The 22,718-nt window shown below is 32.3% G+C and overlaps 6 protein-coding genes across 6 annotated transcripts in view; 1 reads left to right on the forward strand and 5 right to left on the reverse strand.

The window, feature by feature from the left end:
- Positions 1 to 87: 87 nt before the first annotated feature.
- LOAG_04796 (hypothetical protein) lies at positions 88 to 552 on the forward strand (the record flags this gene model as incomplete). The annotated part of the gene is made up of 2 exons (XM_003140333.1): positions 88 to 202; positions 350 to 552. Coding segments are annotated over 2 exons (318 nt in total), but the record flags the coding sequence as incomplete, so codon positions are not given.
- Positions 553 to 1,245: 693 nt separating this feature from the next.
- Positions 1,246 to 2,829, reverse strand: LOAG_04797 (hypothetical protein; the record flags this gene model as incomplete). The annotated part of the gene is made up of 2 exons (XM_003140334.1): positions 1,246 to 1,542; positions 2,752 to 2,829. The coding sequence occupies 2 exons, from the start codon at positions 2,827 to 2,829 to the stop codon at positions 1,246 to 1,248; spliced, it is 375 nt and encodes a 124-aa protein (XP_003140382.1).
- Positions 2,830 to 3,884: 1,055 nt separating this feature from the next.
- Positions 3,885 to 10,554, reverse strand: LOAG_04798 (hypothetical protein). The gene is made up of 7 exons (XM_020446679.1): positions 10,474 to 10,554; positions 6,216 to 6,393; positions 5,707 to 5,864; positions 5,207 to 5,372; positions 5,000 to 5,095; positions 4,621 to 4,824; positions 3,885 to 4,280 (listed from the first exon to the last, which is right to left on the reverse strand). Exons 2-7 carry the CDS (start codon positions 6,377 to 6,379, stop codon positions 4,232 to 4,234), a joined length of 837 nt encoding a protein of 278 aa, XP_020303009.1. The 5' UTR covers positions 6,380 to 6,393; positions 10,474 to 10,554; the 3' UTR covers positions 3,885 to 4,231.
- A 3,207-nt stretch (positions 10,555 to 13,761) lies between these two features.
- On the reverse strand, positions 13,762 to 15,117 carry LOAG_04799 (hypothetical protein; the record flags this gene model as incomplete). The annotated part of the gene is made up of 2 exons (XM_003140336.1): positions 13,762 to 14,582; positions 14,889 to 15,117. The coding sequence occupies 2 exons, from the start codon at positions 15,115 to 15,117 to the stop codon at positions 13,762 to 13,764; spliced, it is 1,050 nt and encodes a 349-aa protein (XP_003140384.1).
- Positions 15,118 to 15,449: 332 nt separating this feature from the next.
- Positions 15,450 to 15,707, reverse strand: LOAG_04800 (hypothetical protein; the record flags this gene model as incomplete). The annotated part of the gene is made up of 1 exon (XM_003140337.1): positions 15,450 to 15,707. The coding sequence occupies one exon, from the start codon at positions 15,705 to 15,707 to the stop codon at positions 15,450 to 15,452; it is 258 nt and encodes an 85-aa protein (XP_003140385.1).
- A 4,586-nt stretch (positions 15,708 to 20,293) lies between these two features.
- Positions 20,294 to 22,718, reverse strand: part of LOAG_04801 (hypothetical protein) — a gene marked incomplete at its 5' end in the record, with an annotated part of 3,330 nt that continues 905 nt past the window's right edge. The window contains 6 exons of the mRNA XM_020446680.1: positions 20,294 to 20,713; positions 20,828 to 20,919; positions 21,441 to 21,595; positions 21,696 to 21,825; positions 22,210 to 22,303; positions 22,540 to 22,656. Coding sequence (XP_020303010.1) covers positions 20,632 to 20,713; positions 20,828 to 20,919; positions 21,441 to 21,595; positions 21,696 to 21,825; positions 22,210 to 22,303; positions 22,540 to 22,656 — 670 coding nt within the window. The 3' untranslated portion in view covers positions 20,294 to 20,631. The remainder of the gene's footprint in view (positions 20,714 to 20,827; positions 20,920 to 21,440; positions 21,596 to 21,695; positions 21,826 to 22,209; positions 22,304 to 22,539; positions 22,657 to 22,718) is intronic.

The raw sequence follows: 22,718 nt of genomic DNA on the forward strand, positions 1-22,718 counted from the left end.
TTTTCAATTTGTTTTATCCGTATTGAAATGTTTCCCCGATGAAATATTAAATTACAAGAGGTTTGAATTCGTTGTTTTCTTTTCTAGATTTTTCAAAAGTGTACAAGGCATAATTTATCGAAAAAAGAGAAAACATTTACATCAAAAAAGCGAGTAAAAAGAGAGTGTCTTGCAATGCACGTCAAAGGAAGTGTCTTGCAATGTACGTGCAATGTACGTCATATGGATTCCGATTGTTAAGTCTTATGATCAAACGAACGTGTAAAAATCTTCTGAAATTTCCGAAAGTTATACATGAGCTTTTCGATTCAAGATATTAAAATAAGCTTTGGAAATTACCTGAATTAAGGTTTTCAAGGCTCGTTTAAAGATCCTGCTATTGTTTTCCTAAAAAATTGTAGAAATCCAAAAAAAGTTGTTGAAACTCCAGATAATTTTGAGAAAGAAGAGATAGAAAAACTAACATGTTCATTTCGACCAGTAAGGTCCAATAAATGTATGGAAAAAAGTTCTGTGACAGCATTTTCACAGAAAAAATACTGTATACGTTAATATGATGAGTCAGAATTGCAAAAACATGCCAGGAACTATTATTTCTCATGACATCCATAGTGTTTTGAAGAAAACATGCTTCAAAATTGTTCCTTAAAATTGATTTAACTTCAAAATCCGTTCATTATGATTTGTCAAAATTCAAATCATTAAATGAAATATTTGAGCTTTAGAATATTTGAAGTGCTTCTAAAAAAGAAAATGCTTGTTCAAATCGAAATTTTTCATTTAACAAAATCGAGCAGCCACTGGAATGTATTAGTGTAACTGGATTGTATTGAGCTACTAGACTGTAGCTACTGGACTGTATCATGTCTTTCAACATATGTACTGGACATGTAATAAAGAAGATTAGCGAATGGCAGCAACAGTTGATATACGAATGAACCAATGATAGTGTCAAGTTCTGGAACCGATGACACATAAAGAGAGTTTGCTTTAAATAATTAGTCAAACTATGCTAGGTTACCTTCTGCATTTATCAAGTTGTTGATAACTGATAGATCTTCTGTTGTAAGGAGCTGATCGGAAAGGGAATCCTCAACATTTCCTTGTGCAAATATCTAGTTACATAAATGAAACTTCTTTTAGTTAATCCCATAATGGAACATCAAAAAAGCACTTGAATTTTTTATTTGAAACTACAAATCATGATAAAATTCAACAGCAGTTATATATTCTTCAGCAGAAAGTTTATGCTTCAGTTCTACCATTTCTTCCCCGACAAGCTACTTCGAAATTAATCCTTCTTAAGATCACTAAGGAAGCATTTGTTAATGATAAGTGATTTATCCAAAGAAGGTGCTTGACCAAATATCCAAGGATTAACAAGGTGACAAATAGATTAAGATGGGGTAAAAAGAAGTTTGTTTTCAGGATACCGCTCATCCGTAGAGGTTCCCATTCTAATTCGTTTATATCGACTTGATTACGCAGTCCGAAATTTCTTGCATCATTTTCAGTATCTTCTTCTTTTGTTGCACTTCGAGTCTTGATAATTAATTAATCTGCGAATTTCAAAATTCCAAACTCGACGAATCACAACTATAAGAAAGATTCTTCAAGAGATAAAACTGATCAATATCCATCAGCTGCGGATTAAAAAGTGATGCAAAAGTGGAAAAAAAAGCTAGACGAAATAAATTAAAGCGCAGAATAAAAGTAGAGGTGAAAATTAAGCGGAATAATTGAATAAAATGCAGAAGTGGTAGTAAGTATGGAACAGAGCACAAATAGCTTAATTTGTAATTTACTTATCAAATTGGTCGAGTGAAGATTTTATGTGTTGCGATATATTCAAAAAATAAAAATAGCTGACTTATTTAATCAATTATCCAGTAAAATGCTAGTGCTACTATTATTAAAAGTAGTAAAATTTCAAAAGACAGTTCATAATCAACAACCGAATTGAGCGAGCAAAAAAACGCGCTTTACCTTTAATGCGGAAACATTGGTGATACATTTTCTTTTAACCAATAATAATGGGTTTGTGCATTAGGTGGATATTCAAATATGCAAATTCTGATGAGTCAGTAACACCCTGAATAAAAAAGGTCAAATATTGGATTAGATGGAATGAAAATCATTAATAAGCAGTCATTCCTCGTTTTAAGGAGTCGTTCAAGAACTTCTGTTGTAAAATTATCAGACACAAGCACATAAGTGGAAAAGATGCGCTGGTGGACATGATAAGTCCATGAGAAGGAAAAAGAACTGGAACACAAGGTAATCACTCATGGCGTTTCAGACTGAACAAAATTAAGGTAAACAAAAGGGATCGAAAGGAAAATTACGATTTTAAGATAGAGCCGAACTTGCTACTTTTTTCTAAATTTGTTACTAAAATGCTTACTTCTTGAAAAAACAACTTTTGTATATGTGAAAACAAAAGGAAAACTATAACCCACAAAAAGTGAGAACAGTCGGTTTAGGTTTATTGATCCAATCGGTTTGGTATTGATCCGATCAGTTTGAGTTTATCGAAGTCACCCACAGAAATTAACTAATTTTGTCAAATGTACGAAAATTTCTCACTCTGTGTCTTAAGAAGCATTTGAAATTTTGTTCCATTTAACACGCAGAAATATCATGTATTACTTAGTGTCAAATTTTCTTTGTTACCGAAACTGAAATTTGATTTTTCTTTTTTTTAAATTGAACGCTTTCTTCTTCCATTGCCAGGGAAACGAAGATAATAACTTTCTCTCTTCCTTCCTCTCTTCTGCATCCGAAGGAATAGTAATCCTTAACTGATTGTTCCTGATGAGTCATCTTCATCCTCGTATCATTCCCTTATCACACCGTTTACTTTTCTAGACAGCTTCGATCATTTAAGAATATTTCATTTTTTAAAAACAAAATTTATCATTGTTATTAAAACTGAGGTTGTGAAATGCAATTCAAAGATCCTTTGGTTTGAACACTGAAGAAATTGAATGTAATATAACAAGAAAACAGATAAACAGATTACAATTCAGGACATGGCAAAATTACGTACATGAAACTGCATCTCAATGATAAATAGTAGCAGAGGAAATTCAGTTTGCCCTTCGAACGAATTTACTGCTAATTAGAATAAATCGATCAGTGTGTTACATCAATGGACGTTTGAAAGATCACACATATGGACAAATCCGGAACCGGCAACAATATATTAAATGATTGAAAGAAAAAGACGGAAAGTATAAATATCTCTGAAAGCCGTGAAACATGCATCAGGTAAAACAATATGAGTAAATCTACATATCCGGTAAAAAAATTATTCCTAATATGATTTCGCAATTTGAAATCAACAACAATTCCTGGCTGACTTCAAATAGCCAACACTCACTTGCATAATGGCGGTGAAATGTATTGATTCCACTCGTGTTGTCGCACATTAACTTTTCATAAAACGAAAGTGAAACAATTTGATAACACATAGGAAAGTGATAAAAAAGAAATTACTATCGTCATCGTCATTATCTGATAAATTCGAGCAGTATTTGACAGCTTCGTTACTCGAATTACTAATTTAGGAAGGTCTAAAATCCATCAATTAGCTCTCCCATCCATTTCCCCCTGTTGTCATTTCGTTATGCAATACAAACTTATTTCTGTACGAAGTAGAATTCGAAAGAATGGAACAATCTGAGAAAAAATATTAAAATGTTCATGTATAGGTAATTTGAAAAGTGATGCTGAATTAAATTGACTTTTTTAAAAATTTCATCCTAAATTGGTGGCAATTGCTCGCATTTGAAAATTTAAGATATGATCGGAGAGATAACAAAATGAAGTGCAAATGTTGATTAATTGAAGAAATGATGAAATACTCTTCGTTATACGTCATAAAAAGGAAATGTTATCGTTGCACACTTAATTAAGCCACATTATGAATACTGCTAAAAAGATGATAGATGACGCAGAAAGAAACATATGGATGATGGCAGCTAATACGGAGAAAATTAGACCCGAATAACATACCATAGAAAAACAACGGAGGGCACATTTTAAAATGTTGAAATTTAACGAAATATGAACATTTAAATCGCTAACATTAATGTAATACTTCCTTCGATTATTAACTCATATAACTTTTTCCTGATTAAAAATATGTTAGGAAAAAGCAGTGTGATGGAATCGAACTGAAAGAAGCAATGAGCGATCAGTAGTGGACACAAATGGAAAAGTGACTCAATCAGCTGTTTTTCGTATCTTCCGTAATGCGAATTGGTTTTTGAGAGTCACTGCAAAACATATTTCTTGTTGAAAAATGATTACTACAAGCAACAAATCATGAGGTTATTATGCTCATAAGTTGATGAATTATAGTTTAAAGTGAGTACACCTGAATTTCCTTATCTTTACTGTTAATCAGAGGTCAATTCTTTTCATCTTTGTAATCATCATTTCACCATAACAAAAGCGATCTATAAACTGTGCTCCTATGACATGAAATATAGGAAGGAACAAATTGTTATTCTCCGACGATTATCAGAATTTTTGATAAGTATTGATTGACAAAGGAAGAGTATTTTTAAAGATTTTGGCCAATGCTTTGAAAAAAAAAAGAGAAAAGAAATGAACCGGTTAATAGCTGTATGCTGCCGGCCAAATTCTCCCAAGTATCCGTCAGATGCCAAAACTCGCACAAACAAAATCATATTAATGATAAGGAAAAATGCTCCACCAATAAATGCAATTCCCGTATAAAAGATATGAAAACGATGGTAATTTATCCATGCCCAATTAATCTGCCATATTTGCACAGCAAATCGAAATATGACAAATCTGTTATTATTAGCTATCATTAACGTTTATAGCACAGCTGGCACAACTTGAATCATTCAAAAACGCGTTAATTTCAAGAAAATTAGTTTAAAATATGAATAAAATCTAATCAGATGTCCAGGACGGAAGTTTTTGTAGTCTATCCAATTTGAAAATACAACTTAACGTGACTTACGTAATAATGTTTGCAAATTGAATTACTCGGAAAAGGCTTTGCTTCAAAGTATTATTGCCAGTAATTTGCATTAATGAACGAAGATGTAAAAAGATGCTGAAATGCATCAAAACTTCAATTTGTTAGCAAATGTAATATAAATGACTTTCAATTTCTTTCGTTCATTGGCAAATTCAATTAAAATCTTTATTATTAAAAGATTTTTACCTATTAATTTCCATTAGGAGAGCCCAATAGGTGTATGGGATGAATTTACGAGGAAGAACAGCTGAAGCGAAAGCAAATACACTTGCAGCGTGGTGAAATAGTAATTCGATGGTCCATTTCGAGATTTCATGCCTTAACATATCCATCGTATCACAGATAAAATATGCTGTAACATATATTTTTCAGTTCAAAGAACAACGGTGACAGTAGGAAAAAGCAAAAATTACAAGTTTTACTTAATAAATTAAATGCTTAATTAAATTCATAGTGCAGCATCACCACTTAAAGCCTAATCATAAAATATCATTTTCGATCAATTTCCCTTTGCAAATTTCTTTCAGCACAATTATATTCCATCATTAGTAGGCAAAGAGGTGTACTAAGTGGACTCAACAATTCCTTTAATTACTGAACAGTTTAATGGTTAAAGATCAAAGGTTTCCATCACTACTCTCTAGAAATTATTGTTAAATTCCTTCATAGTCGAGAAGCTGTCGGACCCATAGATAGAATAGGAAGTTGTACGGCCCATGAACTATACCAATGTATCGTTTCTTCTAGCATTACTTGTTGATGGGTTATAGAAAATACAAATGAGCACAGACCAGTGATACTTGAATGGATTAAACATAGCGTTAAATTGCGCAATCGATACTGCCTGCAAAAAATGTTTACTTTTATTAAAATTTTTTTATCTCATACTTCAACAAATGATTCATCTAATGAAACTAAGACTATAATGCTCTACTTCCTCTATCTGATTTCAATTTTTCTGAAATTATTCGCTAATGATCATTTTCGGAAAACGTTTTCGAGCTAATTTAAGGTTTCGTTCTTTGAAGAACCAGAAGAGTATATACAAGGGAAAATGTAATCCTTGACCAATTCTATAAACATCGGACAATTATGATGGTCTAAAGTTCATTGTCTTTGAATAAAGTAACACTAAATAACTTGATTGATTAATTCAAAAAATTACAATACTTTGAATAAAAGAAGTTACAGAAACCTGAAACCACTATAGCTCTTCCATGCATATGTCCGAATGCAATAGCCTACAATTTGGAACAGAAGAAAGTACGAAATGAAAGGTATTCGAAAAGCTGGTTCCCATATGCCTTCAAGTGGCGGTAATCGAAATTCCGCACCTTCATATCTGTCCATTTGTTCCATTGAATTCAACCAACCTGATCAGTAGCACGTTTACAATAAAATGCATTAACTTTAACGTCTTCTAGCTAACAGTCCTTAATCCTTGTCTATGATTCCAATAAATATGTAAATACGAAATCGTGAGAAGCACATTGCATCAACTGTGCCATTTATGCTAACGAAATTTGCATATATGCAAATTTTTCTGAAATAAATGATCTGCTTGATATCAGCAACAGAAATATGAATGAATGATTTCTGTGCAGACGAACTATGATAGACTTGGTCAGTTGGGGATGATATTCGATTAATAGTCAAATATGTAATGTCAGAATATTTTACTTGGAATGAAACATTTGTTGTACTTAGATGATTTTGTGCCCTTTAGAAGTAGGGATAACATAAGTTGGTTTAATTACGAAATATCTCAAAGTGCTTCGGATGTGTCCGAAATAATAAGCTGTTAAGTCTGGTAGTGGTAATATCCATTTCTCGCACAGAGAAACTTTCCGATAGAGTGTTAAGAAAAATTAAAATTATAGGAAAAAAAAAAAAACAAATGTGAGTGTTTGTGCAATAACATTGATTGATAATTTCGGTAATATAATTAGAAATTTTTAATCTTCAATGAAATCGGAAATTTCCCCCCGTTTAATATCTGTAACAATCTAAAGCAAGAATATGTCGATGGATCGAAGGAACCCTGTGATCATTGATCTCATTTACAAACGTTTAGAAGTACAGACAACTTTTGCTTGAAAATGTAGAGAAAACAAGTTAAATAAAAAAAGAAAATACATAATCATAGTATGAATAACATGGCATAAGTTCAGCACTAATTACCAATCTGTCTCAATAAAGTCAATGAATTTTAATATGATCGAATAATCAATAATTGAAATAAGTTCACCTATGTTAATCGATAATTCGTATATAACATTATATATTTCCAAACCCATTCTTATGAAAGAATACAGGAAATTTTATGATGCTGTTGTGAACGGGGTGATTCGAGAATCTCCAGCACATGATCGTGGGAAGTCCGAGAGATAATGCATCATTAGGTACTAAAAAGTACATGATATAATCTGAGTGAACAAGTTGCTTTCAAGTATGAATATGCCATCGAGGAAGACATGGAAACTAAGAGCTCTCAATAAATAACACCATAGCGACAAACTCGATTAATCTTAGTCGGTTGCTTCAACAAACAAGCGACAGACAGACAGACAGGCGGAAAGAGAGAACGATCCTAAATATTCATAAAGATTACATTGTAAACATTAATTCAATTGCATATTACTAAGGGAAGTTATAGCTAAGCAGAAGAAAAACACTGATGTGTCCCATCTGTCCTCTATGTAGCAAAGAAACGATAGTGTCGCAATTTATTCTGATATTCCTGCTTTAGCAGAGTTTTTATGTGAAATTTAACGAATACAGATAGGATGGCGTAGTAATTTCAACAAATATTTCTGGGAAGAATCAAAATCGCAGTTGCGAGTCATCTAAGTTCAGAGTCCCGATTTTTTAAGCTAGACCAGTAAGTTTAAAAGAAATTGCTGGATTTTTACGGTAGATTGTCGCTAGTTGTTACCGCTAGTTGTCACCACCGAAAGGAGGGCTGACAAGCAGCAATCATGCACTGAACTCTTGGAGTGTTAACTACTGTAGCAATGTATTTACATTTTGATTTAGTTGAGCGAAAGAAGCAAATATCCTTTCCTGGGAAAGTACTAGTTATTCAAAGCTATTTAATTTCAATGTCATTTACTAAAAATATGATTAGTCAATCTACCTAAAATTTTCGCAATTCGGTTCGAAAATCAAACCAACCATGTTTGAATAGAAACTGATGATGCATTGAGTCCTCTTATATTATTGGTCTCAAATACAAATATAAAATTGTATTTTGAATTATGAAGTGTCTGTTACGGAACTTAGATTCAACTTCATTCAGTTGAAATTGTTAGAATGGAACCGTTGAAGTAGGAAATGGTAAATGGACATTAATGAAGAAGCAGCATGAACTGATAAAGACTACTAATTAAATTACGACAAGTTAAATGAACCTGCGACAGGTCACTTGCAATGAGGTACGGGAAGGTACTGTTGTGATTCTCTACCTTAATACTTTCTTTACTTTCTCCGGAGAAAGTGAACTGAAATTCTTAGGTGTAACCGAATCACAGAATATATGCTAAGCGTGTGGATCTTCTTTCACTTTTAAATCGAAAAATTCCTGCACGAAGAAGCAGTAGTTCAAGAAGAAATATCAACCTACCCTTATACCTTTCCGCTATTGCCGTTCCTTACCTAAACCTACCTTAGGTCCATATGCAACCGTTACAAGCACAGATTCTAAATGTGGAAAAAATTTTTTTCCCGAAATTTTCATGGTAAACTAATGAATACATTTCATGGAATTTATTAATTTGAGGTTTACTAAAATTTCGTTAAGTGTCCCATCCAAAATTAAATTGAGAATTGAATTTTATCCAACAGATGCAAATTCACCTTTATACAGAAGTGGTTTGCGAAAAGATTTTTGAGTATTGAGTAATTTTAATTTTACAATGGTCAAAGGAAAAATCAGTATATTATGCAAAAAGACGATTACAAGGCATCGAAGTTTTAGTTTTTCGAAAGGATATTTCATTTCAATTAAATTTAACGTTGAAAAATAGTCAAAACGATATGGAAAATTACTATAAAAAAAAGAATTCTTGAGAAATTAGCATGGCGAAGATACTTTTTTGAATGGAATTCAAAAAGATGTTTATTAAATTGAACGATTGAGAATGAATAAGAAAATTCGTTTTATGAAACACCGAAAAATGATAAAGCGACAAATCATTTATACAAGTAAATATCCAAAATAAAGAAATGAGGAGAGGGTATAATTTAGCACAGCAAGTTCATTTCACTTTCATTTTTGCTGCACTTTCGACGAAATTCCTGATGCTGGAAAAGAAAAAACATTAGACGATCAATCAAATGATCTCATCATGTCATCATGTAAAGGGACAAGAATGAGAGATACAGACTGATATTACAATATAAATTCAACTGGAGATAGTTTCTAATAATTTAGAGTAAGAGCTGCACTACTGATGTTGAGATAGATAGATTTGTTACTGATCTTCAAGGTATCAAGAAAAATAACAAATCCCAGATCGTTGTTTTTTTTTTTTCTTTTGAAGAAATTATTTGTTTTGCTTTAATTTCTCTGGTATCCTTCATCTACGTTTACAATTATCCCATTGTTTCTAACTGTATGACAACAAATCTCTTTGTATTTTGAGTAGTAGCAAATCGATATTTTAGATGATGGAAATAGAAAATAATACTTTTTTGATATGATTGCATACGATTTCTTCAGTTCCTGTGATCTCACAATCATAAATATACGATCGTTCTGTCAAGCGATTGGCATAACAAAGATTAGATCTCCTGAAACTTTGTGTCGTTCTTGTCTCCCCACTGCTTTTAATTGGAAAAATTTTGATATTTAAGAATACCAGTCATTTTTTTCCTTTCCATCAAAAAAAAAAAAAACCAAGAAAGTAAGGTTAATAGCCACAACGATAAACTTTTAAAGCATAGCAGATATCAGCAATTCTCTTACTTTATGTTAGGCCATTTGTTTCCTTCTACTGCACTTTTCCTCCTCTCATGAACCAAAAAAAAAAAAAAAAGTGAGTTTATATCTAAAGATATTCAAAATTTAATCGATAGTTATAGCACCGTTACGGTTATTGTTTTAGCAATGTGTACTGAATGTGCTGGGTCATTTAGGCGGGTTCTTTTTATTACGTTAATATTGTAGTTTCTTTTAAGTTTTCATAAAGTACAAGTCTAGATGAAGTGAACATGATGTTATGAATGGAGATAGAAGGAGGTTCGATAAGGTTGATGAATTCAGACCTATGTATGATCTATGTTGAATGAAAAGGCATAAAAGATCTTAGCAACTTTCCTGAAGATATTTTGAAGTTCACTTGAGTGACATTAAGTAAATACAATTAGATGGGTAAAGAAGTTCACCCAACTTTTACTGCTTTTTTCTATTGTGGCTGAATTTCAGAAAAGGAAAAAGAGAAAATTACACTTACCAATTGTTTATGCAGGAGAGAAAGAAAAGCAGAAATGACGAAGAATCTTTTTTTGATCCAGACAGTTGCGCAAAGAACAATCTTGTTAATAAAGGAAAGGAGGAATGAGGAGATAGAACAGAAGAAAATCAGACGTCGTAAACATTGCTGCTTGTTGCTATGGTATGAGTGTGACACTCGCTGACATGACTTCATCAAATTTATTTGTCTTTTAACAGCTAACCAATGCTAGCCTTCCTGTTAAGTAATACTCCAACTAATCTGCTTTTCCAAACACAGAGCCAATGTTTGCAATTGTTTATTTACTCTCGAGCATGCAGATAAAACTAGCAAACAGCAAGAAACATTTCTTGCTGGAGGATGGAACAGTTTTGGGAAGGTTACAAATACATTCAACAATAAATACGGGACGATAGTTCACATAGATTAACTTTAACACTCGATTAACATATGTTGCGTGTAAATTAAAGTTTTATTCGTTTTCTTCAAATCAGTCACACAAATACACTTCTCCAGTGGCGCCCGGAATTTCCCAGTACTGTGCTGTGTTTTGTTTTGGAAGTGTTGTCATATGAAAAAAACAAATACAAATTTGATGAAATTTATTGAACTTGGCTCTTCTTTTGCTCTCAGCCAAAATGAATAATGATTCCAATTAGATTTCAGTCAATTAGTTCAATTATTCTATTTTCTTTCTAAGTGGTTAGATCAAAAAAGATAAAATTTAAGTTCCAAATGAATAAGATGAAAGATATGAATTATTATCATACTTTTTTCGTTGCTAATAAGTTGCATTCATAAAAGATAATTATTATTTAAAAAATATAAATTGAATTTTGCTTTTTTCTGCAATCCAAATTTGAATTCCAATTCAATCGAAGAGTTACTTATTGGTCCTTATTAATTCACATATCCTTCATACTTCTATCATATCTTTCAACATCGAGTTCTCTTCCTTTTGTATTTTACACAGAGTGGCACGAGCTTTGCGCGCGAATTTCTCTTTGTAATACTCAAAAAGCAAATAAATATATCATTATTAATCATTTAAGATCAGATAATTCAACTATATGGCTTACACATTCTAAATATCATTCTACTTTCTATTGAATAATTCATTCCAAGCGCAGTAATAAGAGATCTGAAAATAAATAACTCCTATAAATACATGAATATTTTTAACTAAATAGCTCTAAGACATTAGGAAAATGAATTTCTTCCATGATTTTGAACCCAAACTTTCTCTTCAATCATATAGAAAACTTGGCTTTAACGACATATTACTAGAATTTTTCTGGATGCTTTCAAATTTCGATGTACCGGCCAACTTCAAAGAGAAATAGTCAATAAAATAATTACAGCGATGACCCACATTTTGTATTATTCCATCGATCAGCTACACCATAAACTTTATTTTGTGCACCGTCAAATAGTGATATTGCACTGATACTCTGTGCTGCTCCAAATACCACTAAAAAAAATTCTTCAGAATTTCAAAAAGTTAGTGGTATTTGAAAATATGAGGGTTTAAATATGCGTTACTTTTTCAGATCAGATTTAACTTCTCTTCTCTTTTAATCATAAATACTGATAAAGATGATTTAAAAAACTTAATAAACAACTATTTTTTAATTTAATGGCAAAGATGCTATCATTGCATAGAATTGTATATGTGCTCATTGTTTAACACTAATCTTTGTAATCATAAAACCAATCTTTTCTTTTTCTTTTTTTTTCGTTATCTTGCATTATTTCCGACTATTTCGACTGAAGTTGCCCCGAAATCAAATTTGTGTTAAAATTGTGGAAAAGCATTAATCAAACTTGATTTGAATAATCGAAAGTAATGCAAAAGATGGGAATCATTCGTTGTGCATACCAATGTCATATTATCACAGCGAACAGTCTTACCAATAAATCTGAATAAGAAAATGTGATTAAAATATGAATTAGGCAGAATTGGAAGACTGGAAAAAATTGTTTTTCCATAGGATAAAATGCCTTTTGCACGAGTTCCTTTGCAGAAACTTTTCATATATGTCACACAAATTTCGTACCAACTTTGCATCCTTAACTTTAGCTGATATGACATCTATTAAATATATCCTTCGAAAGCTCTAAAATGTATCCTTTTAAAGCTCTTATTGTCTTCTAATATCAGAAAATGATCCCGTGAATCGCAAAAATTGGAATTTTGAAATCAAGAGAAAAACTATGAACGAGATCATTTTCCTGAATACTTTGATTTATTGTTAGAAGGTACTTCTGATACAACACTTCTAATATTCATTATAGCTATATGACCTCAATTACAAATATAATCTCTTTTATCTTTGTCTGAGAAGTGAAAATATAACAGTATGTTGTTTTGTTTATGCTACTTCAACTGGACCTTGTAACTTGGTGGTCAGACAGAAGCCTTCTTGTATTTTCAATACATGTACTACTAAAATTTCAGGAGAATCAGAAAGTTTCGCACATTCCTTCTGCTCTTTAAATTTTCGCGAAAATTCTGAGATAAATCAGCAGTATGAAAAACAAGCTCTGAAATAAGTTTACTTAGAAGTCATTATCCGTTAGCGTAAACTTTCTTCAATTTTCTCATAGCGATGTGTGTTCAAGCAAAGAAAGTTGGAAATATTATCTTTCTTGTTATTATAATTTTATTTAGGAATGATTTGAAAAACAGATTAACTCGAGTGGTATTCATTATCGAATGAAGCAATAACCTCTTCAGAATCAAACGCATAATCGGTATGATTTTGCTTGACTATCACAGCCAAATGATTTTGATGCAATTCTGCGTACTTGGTAATTGATAAGAAAGTTTGATTTTTGTAAAGGAAAAATATGATCAAAGTATTTGGGGAATTAGAAATACTTAACTAGTTTATAACTTGCAATAAATACCTATCATATAAAAGAAAGGAAAAACAATAAAATATTAACAAAAAAGATGGAAAAGCAACAAACAAGTGGCAATCGAAAACAAATCTCGGAAAAAAAAAACCAAGTTGGTATTGCAAACAATCATGAACAAATTATCGTTTCATGTTCATTTATCTAAGCCAAAAACTATGATCGAACAATGTAATGTATCATGAAATGTTTTAACGATCATCGATTAATGTTTGAAGTGAACTTGAAGTGACAAAGTAGAAATTGCAAGATTTTTGGATCCCATCTTCCATGATGATCTGCCTTCTTAATCAACAACGACTTCCTGACTCCGACTGAACGAGGAAAATACTCGGGTGACAAGGTAACAAGGATCAGGGGGTAATGTACTCAAAATGCCGTTCTATACTTCACAAGACATTTACAGTTGTGTAAGAAAATATTCCCGAAGTCATGACAATGTGAACAGAGTTTTAAAGAAAACAAATCTTTGCAACTATTAGTAACGATATCCCATGTACACCCCAATATATCATCAACTGGTTTGTATTCCCGAGCGTGCACTTGCATTTGCACCGGAATTTTCTCCGGTGATTGACGTTGTTCAAGTACACCATCTGTATTTGTTGTATCCATCCGACCTGAATTCCGGAAGTATTGCCCATCACTGATCAAGGTATTAATTCCAAAATTTTGTAATTGAGTATCAAAAAGATTTGGCGATATTTCAATTTTGGCTAGTGGTATCGGCAATGCAACCGGTGCCGAAGCACTTATGAAAGAAGGAATTGCAAACAATTCTGTGATGTTGGGTAGCTGAATCACTTCCCGAATGTGGTGCTGATCGTGAGCGACACCTGAAGATAGAGATGAACTGAGGCTTGCATATGAAACCGTTGTACGGGTTCCAGAATCATGACCATGTGAACCATGTGGATAATTAGATATGAGAGGTAACGGTATAGGAATTGCATGCATCGATAAATCTGCAACGTGCTCAGGATCTGATATAACGTTTGCAGTAATAGGTGATGGTGTAGCTTCGGTAACAGGAGGATAGTTGCGAACTTCTATTGTGGTACGCTCCATTTTTCTTCGGATTTCCACGTCTATATCAATCGCATTGTCGTTCAATCCACTATCCCCCTCATCTTTTTCCTCAGGTGTTTCCATATTACTCGACAACATCCTCTTTCTATTTCGTTGCTCTTCTAAAATAGCTTTCACAAACTATCCTGGAAATAGGTAAGAAGTGAATTTCAAAATTTACTTAATTTAATCTAATTTAAGATCTACACGAAGAATAGAAGATAAAAGATTGGATTATTCTTCAACGCTCAAGTATTCTCAAGTAAATTGTTGGTTGAGTGATGACAATGACAATGGTAAAAAAGAACTAAAATAATATTTCAATACGCTGCATTGTATGAGTGAAAAAGTTTTAATGACAATTAAGATGACATAAGTTGAATGATAGTCATGAAATAGTGATACAACGATTGAGTGATAAAAAATACCATTGTTTGGGAAAACAGGAAATGCGATGTTTTGAAGAGTGCTACTATTTGCCGAGGGAACCAATTGTGTGTCGTTACTAGCATACATCTGAATAAGTGTTACAACCGGGAATCTGATATGTGGTCCTGTGACAGTACCATCAAAATCACCTGATTGTTTGTCCACCAATATTTCTGGTGCTGAATATGATAATATAGTTGTAATTCGCTTCATGAATATTGGATCCATTTTTGATTAATAGATCTTTTATTAAAATTCTGCTTAATTTTTTGCAATACCATAACTGTAACACGAATTTGTTTCATTTTTTTAAGCACTTTTCTCAAAAAGATAAATACTTGGAATTTTAGCAAATGTTACAAAGATCAAAAGTCAAAAAATTTTTCAATGAATGAGAGGTGAGTTGTAACTAGTAGAAGTGGAGAATTTAGTTTGCTTCATATTTTTACATTTCAATTAAATTGAAAGTTGAAATTTTTGATCTTGTTGAGTGAGGGAAACACTGAGAACATATTTTGCCAAAACAACATTGGAAAGTTCATCAGAATAGCTTTACTCCATCAAAATTTTTCACAATATTTTGAACGAGTTGTGTTTTCACAGTAATAATTAACATCAAAATTAAGTAAACCTTTTCTTTCCCGATATTGTTCAAATCTACGATTCCGATCCTTCAGTAAACGACGTTCGTCGTGTTGTCGGTGTGGATGTTGTATCAGATTAGTGGAAGGAGGAGAAGTCAATGATGTTTTTTGGCGCACTGAGACAAAATTTGTCTCTGGAATCATTGCCAGGCCTTTCTGATTATATTCATTCATGTTCTGTGTACCAATAATAAGCCATAATTGTGAAAAAATAAATGCACAATTCATCAGCATTATCAAATGATATCACTTATCTTCTTGATCTAAATTTTTAGGATTTGATACACAGCATTCCGTTAAGATCAGCGAATTACATTGTAGCGCTTATTTTGCAGGAAAAAAAGAAAAAAATTACAGCTTAAAACCGGGGAATATTTACAAGATCGTTAACCAAACAGCACATTGAGCGCTAATTACGACACAGATAGCAAGAGTAATTCAAATTATATTAAGTAATTGGTTTTAAAAAAGGAAATAAAGACTACAATTCAATTATTTATCAAATTATTTGTATTAACCAATTACTTTTTACTTTTATCATAGCGTATTCTTGCTTAAGATCATTAGTAGGTAAGCTGCATAATTTTCAAACTATTTAGGAAAAAGGAAACCTTGAAATTATAGCATATGAAGTAGGAAAGTGTTGCAGTCAACCATTTAATTAGAAAATTCAAACAAAATTTATTGATCGGTGGGGAGGCATATCAGTCTGGAATGCGCAAATAAGACATTCATGAAATGCGATAATATTAAGATAAAACAGATCATTTACAGTGATAAAAATGATTATTTTCTTCCAACTACAACAAAATTATTAAAAATTTAGAAAAAGGAAAAGAAATGTATCTTTGTAAGAGATATTAATGAGTATATCATGTTGTTGTCTTTAAAATCACATTACTGCAGTAGTCCCGGATTTACAACAACAGTACAAACAATTCGGTATCCTCGTTTTCTCGACGTCATTTTTGCTCCTTCGCCATTTTCCACCACTCTTCTTCTCCTTTCAGACACATGCCTTCATTGACAAACAGCCAGCACTATCTTCTTTTACTTTCATGTCAAATGTTATTCGTGTCGATAAATAGACGTTCTCTACCAGTTCAAGTTTTGAGATTGCACATCTGTAGGCAGTACATCATTAATTTGAATTCACCGTTTTAATCCTACGATATTTTTCCCATTCTTTCCAGAGCAACGAGCAACTAGTAAACCTATGCAGTCATGAAGCTTCGCAGGAAAAAAAGCCTAACAGATGCGCTGATGTGTCCTTCCTTCTGTCAAAGGAATTATTGCAACGGTGGTTGCCTAATTGATATCGCCGGATTAATTGAATCAGTATGTTTCTTTTAAAAAAAAATCTCTCTCACACTCACATTAGTTAAGCAAAGATTTTGCTTTTTTATCCATCCAAATTGTACATAGAAATATGATCAATGACTGAAATCTTTCATCGGATTCAGAAACATTCAGAAAATGCCATTAAATTTGAACTGAAAATTTAATTTCTACTTGGAAATGATCTACATTCATCTGTCTCACGACTGTTATCGACTTTCTAAATAATTGAGCTGAGGACCCATAAATAGATCAATGAAAGATGAGATAATGAGTTGATGATCGATATCCGAATCTGCTGAATGATTATCGAACATATTTTTGGAATTCTGAATGGTGCAATATTAACTCTTTGTATGGCTCACAAATCACCAATTATTCATAGACTGCAAGGGTGTGTCGAATAATTTTTGATCGCTGTGAAGAATGACAAAGTGTTTGCCAATGGTACTTCGTCGAAATGGGAAATCGGAACGATAGATCATGTTGTAAAGAGATGTTCAATCATTTAAAAATATCCACTTTTGGAATAAATTAGCCATTGTACAAGCCGAGGAAAAGTTACATACTTATTTCATCACCGATATTGTTAAAAGAATCATTTTAAAGATTTCTTTTATTAATAGACTCAATAAGTACATACTGATAACATACGTACAAATGGTTCGTTTCACTAAAACAGACATGTCTTGCTAAGCGCATCGCTGACAGTTATGACCACATGCCTTTACGCTAGGTATAACTATTTTCAGAATACGAAGTTCATATCCATAAATCTTTCTGGTGATAACTAAGGATATAAATCAATAAGTAAATAAATATATTAAGCGTATAAGTTGTTACAAAACTTTCCAACGATATCCCATCACAGTGATGTAACAGAAAGTAAAATTAAATTCAAGAAGTGTTAACTATCGTGGCGGAACGGTTGGTCAATGAAAATAAGGGGAAGTGAAAGATTGAATAAGTAAACACTGCAGTAACTGCATAACAAGTTTTATATTCAACACAGCTTCACTTGTCCGGCGCTTGGTGTCACTTTATGCAACAATGAGGACTGAGAGTGGAAACATTACCAATGAAAAATCTCGATGGTCGACCAGCATTGAATCCGCAATCAAATTCATATCATGCATAATATAACATTCCCCTTCACTCCAATTTCTTTGTTAAAGAGTAGTATTTCAAAAAGAAAAAGAAAAGCAAAATGATCGCAAGTGGTCTTTCATTCAACCACATCGAAGTATCCGCTTGAACTGAAGATAATTAGGGGGAGATTACGAAGTTCTTAAGCAGTTTCTTGTAGACATTGTGAAGATAAAAATAAAAATCATGTAAAGTAATGCAAAGTATCATGCCCACTTATTTCTGAGACAGCAATATGCTTAATGCATCATCTCAAGTTCGTCTATTTCATTGTCCATTTCCAAGATTTGTTAATTTTCTTCCTAAATTAGAATACCATATCAAGGTGGTTCCCATCCGCCAAACTGAAATATGTGGCTACAAAGTGATGAATTGCCAATTCGCAAGCAATGATCAAAAAAATTTTGATTTGGAAAATAACGTGATAAACGATGATGTTTTTATTAGAAAAGAAAATTTCTAAATTTTTAAATATTATTTATACGGATTAAGTCCCGAAGAAAATCAAGGTTACGACACAGAACCAAATTATGATGGAAATTACGATAGAAGAGAATGATCAACAACAGAACTGGACTGCAAAACACGTTTTCATCCTAGTCGGGACAACAATTACTTTAAAGATACCCATCATCAGCGTTGTTCTATTCCATCAACAGATTCATGTCTCGTTGCGAATCAAAATCGAATCAGCTGCTAGTTCAGAAGTCCATTTTTCATTGCATTCCATCTTAGTTAAAAATCTTTATTCTTTAACGTTTTAACCAAATGATCGGTAGTTCAATATATGGCCGAAAAAAAAAAGAAAAACATGGAGCCTGGCAATAAAATGTGTCAAATATCCTAATAAAAATTTCAATAATAAACGTGGCTTGAGATATATTCAACTGTCAATTATGAAAACTTTCATTTGATAGGAAATATACACAGAGCAAGTAGAGGATTTGGGAAATAAGGAAGAGGAAGTAAAATTTCGTTTGTGAAATAACTCGTGTTCGTGAAATAACAATATTTCAGCAGTTTTTTTCAAGACTTTGACCTGAAAAAATTAAATGAAATCTAAAGTCAGTGACTATGAATCATTTTTTCTACGACTATAGATCGAACATTAATAAAAAAGCGCTATTGTCAGCAACTATGAAGTGATGAAAATACCAGTAATCGAAGGATGAAACATAAAACACTGTGACACTGGTGCCTTGATGTCCATTGTAACTAGAAGAAACAGCCCCGAACCAATTATTCTCTTTTCAATTCAAACAGTAATTTGACATCAAAACAAGTAATGAAATGGAAACCTGCATCACCTGTAAGGAAACTCAACAGTTGGGAGGAATCAGAATTCAGTAATCTTTGAACTATGAAGTGTACAACTGGCTTCATTGTAAAAAATAATAGTTGAAAATTAGTTCAACAAATAAGCAAATTTGGATGTTAAATAATTTCTAAACACTGTTCAACGTGTCTATTTCACCCATGCCAACACTTATGTGAAGAAAAATAGTAGCCATACTGAATGCAACAAGTTCGTATGTTACATTTTTCCTTTGGAAAATATTTAAATTATTCAGTTTGATCTACAGTCATTCTAATGCAAAAGTAAGACTAAGTAATCGACAACCGAACCCTGAAAATTCGAATTTCAGCGGATATCCCGACTTCCATATTCTCGTCTTCACCATAAAATTCTTCTGAGAAAACCTTCTAATATCATTTCTAAAGCCTCAGACATTAATCAACCTACTCTTAAATTTATTTGAAAAATAGTTGCACCATCCCCAAGAACTGTCAAAGTATTCCTCTGTATCCTAATACTTATGCGACGCGGCATCCTTAAAACGTGAAAGTATAACGAAACCTGTAGTATAACGGAAATATAACGAGAGAAAGTCACTAAAAGCTCTTTATCACGCACCATCAAGCGCGGTAAACTCTTAAAATCATGATACTAAGCAGTGGGATGATTAACCTCAAAGCATGAAAAAATACTTCCATGACGATTCTATTAAATAAGAATCAAGCTCAGTAACATCAACTTCCAACACTGGAACACTTACACATGAAAAACAACCAAAAGATCATACAAAGATTAGTTTTCTCTGATATTGTTTCTACTTTGCCATTCTCAGACAACTATGGCCCTCAGATTCTCATCTAAATAAGAATGAAAGTTCGAAAACAAAATGACCCTAAAAATCCACGAAACTAAAACACCAATGAATATTCATACAATCAACTTTGCAAATCTCTAACAGATTTTATTCATTGTTAAGAATTTGATATTAATATAAAACGTACACTGAACAATCACTAACAGAGATTACCAAACATGTCACAGACTACAAGTTGTTGTTTACCATCAGTTATCAAATTTAAGTTCCTTTAGCGAAAAAAGAAACAGACCACGAAACGAAATACAACAACAAATTAACATAACACCCATATGTCAACAAAAAGAACAGATTAAAGTTACTTGTCCCTTAGAGTTTATACGGTTAATATTTTGTGTGGTAGAAATTCGCATATTTATCAAGCAAAGTCAACGTTCAAGCTTCAGTACTAAGTAAAACCTGAAAAGAAGAAAAACATAGAAAATAAAATCAAACGTTCAAAATTATTCTTTCTTAATCGGCCCCATTCTGGTCAGCCGTGCATACTGAAGTCCAGAATAGATCGTTGTTGCGGCAGTAGCAAAACTAAAAAGTGTTTTAATGAAACCGACAGATAAATGACAAGAGCAACTGTAAAAATTTTCTTTCAATAAACTTTTTTTTGGAAATATTCATTATTAAATGATAAACCCAACTTACTAGATATAGGTCAGAAAAGGATGACTTGTAAAATCTGATATAGGAGCTGCCAAGCTTCCAGCGATTGCACACATTTGAAGCGCTGTATTCACCTAAACTTATTCAGATCTACAGATTGTGAAATCATAGCCAAGAATGGATTTCGTAACCGTTACAATGGAAACTGGTAACTCCAACAAATAAATCTACAACGTCTCTAAAAAAAAGAAAACAACGAAGTTCAACAATCACGAGACTTCCCAGTACTTCGTAAATTATATACATCCATAACTGAAGATTTCGCATTAACAAAGTTTAAATTTACCCAATTAAACAAAATACTGAAACCAAAGTCGGCTGAATTCCTGCTTGCTAAATTTTCACCCGTTAAATGTAATCAAGATAAACATGAGAAATCTTGAATGAAAATAAAAGAAAATAAATGGAACTACTGAAGTATCAAATTTAAACCATGTAATAAATCTACAACGAAAAATAAAATTAGAATCTGTAGTTTAAATGAAACAAGATAATAAAAAAACAGATAAAAAATGTGCGCTAGAAAAAATGGAAATACAGGATTTCATCTAATTCTTATGGATGAAAAAAGAAAGAAAAGGCGAAAAATACAGACTTTACTGACAGATGTTGGTGTGACCTGAAGTGGTGAAATAGATGGAGTGAAATATCGGATCAGTGTTATCGGTTTTTCCATTGTTTTATACCTGGTCACGGCTCCACCAATGATTAGGCCAAAATCTCGTAGAATCACCAGAATCGTAAGAGCCACTAAAAGTAGGGAATGTTACAAATGAAACAGTTTGAAATGAAAAGTCACAAGGATTAAGAAACGACATACCATTACTAAAACTCTAATAAGGAAAATTACATGGTATAAGTTTGACGTAAGTGAGAGTAACAAAAACGGTTGTGACAAGTAATTTGTCAGCCACGGGGTCAATTATGCTACCAACTGACGAGCTTTGATTTCGAATGTTCCGAGCAATATAGCCATCTAGCTGAAATGAAGGGTAATACATACAACAGATTCTCGCAAATTCTTATGAAAAAAAAATTCTTGTACGAAAAATATAATCATAATTTATGTAAAAATCAACATATTTCTTAACTTTCACTACAATGACCAACAATGGCTACTCAGTTTAATGTCATGCTTTTCGCTGATAATGGATGAGTTGAAAAGATTCGAGAATGAAAAGAAGTTTCCGTCTCTTTTGTTCACGTCTATAGTAAAAAGAAAAGTGAATTAAGATGTACGGAGCCTAGGATCTTACATTTTTACTAAAAATAAGAGGTAGATACTGAAGTGGATATTGAATGTATAAAGGTAATCAAACATTATCAAATTTTGAAATAGTTAATATAGTAATAATTAAACGAACCCAATCCGTTATTCCACTAACAGCAAATAAGGCCAGTGCAGTCATATATGATTCTTTTATTATTAAATATCCAACTACCGGCGTCAATCCAATTCTGAAATTATGCATAAAAAATCCGGTACACCACTTAATTTCTATAACCCACGCAGCTTACTTCAGTTTGTAAATCCATTACCGTCAATATCCGTTGGTGAGGTATAAATATAGGATTACCCATAAAACAAGTGGCGTTCAAGATTTTATAAAGATAAACAAATCACCTTTAATTTTCATGTGGACCTGTCAATAAATGAGATCAATGCATAAAGCTTACAAATTAAAGAAAGAAACCTGAATAAGCACAAGGCATTTGGTATAGTTGCAATTTTGTTCCCAGATTCACTTTGATTCTCGTCTAATTTTGTTTTTACTTTCGCAACGTGTTGAGAAGTGTAGATTTTACCATTGCTGAAAATAATATGTGATTATTTTAACTTGAAATTAGATGTTTTCTTTTGCAATAAATTTAT

This window comes from Loa loa, assembly GCF_000183805.2.
Source record: "Loa loa unplaced genomic scaffold supercont3.75, whole genome shotgun sequence".
Taxonomy (NCBI): domain Eukaryota; kingdom Metazoa; phylum Nematoda; class Chromadorea; order Rhabditida; family Onchocercidae; genus Loa; species Loa loa.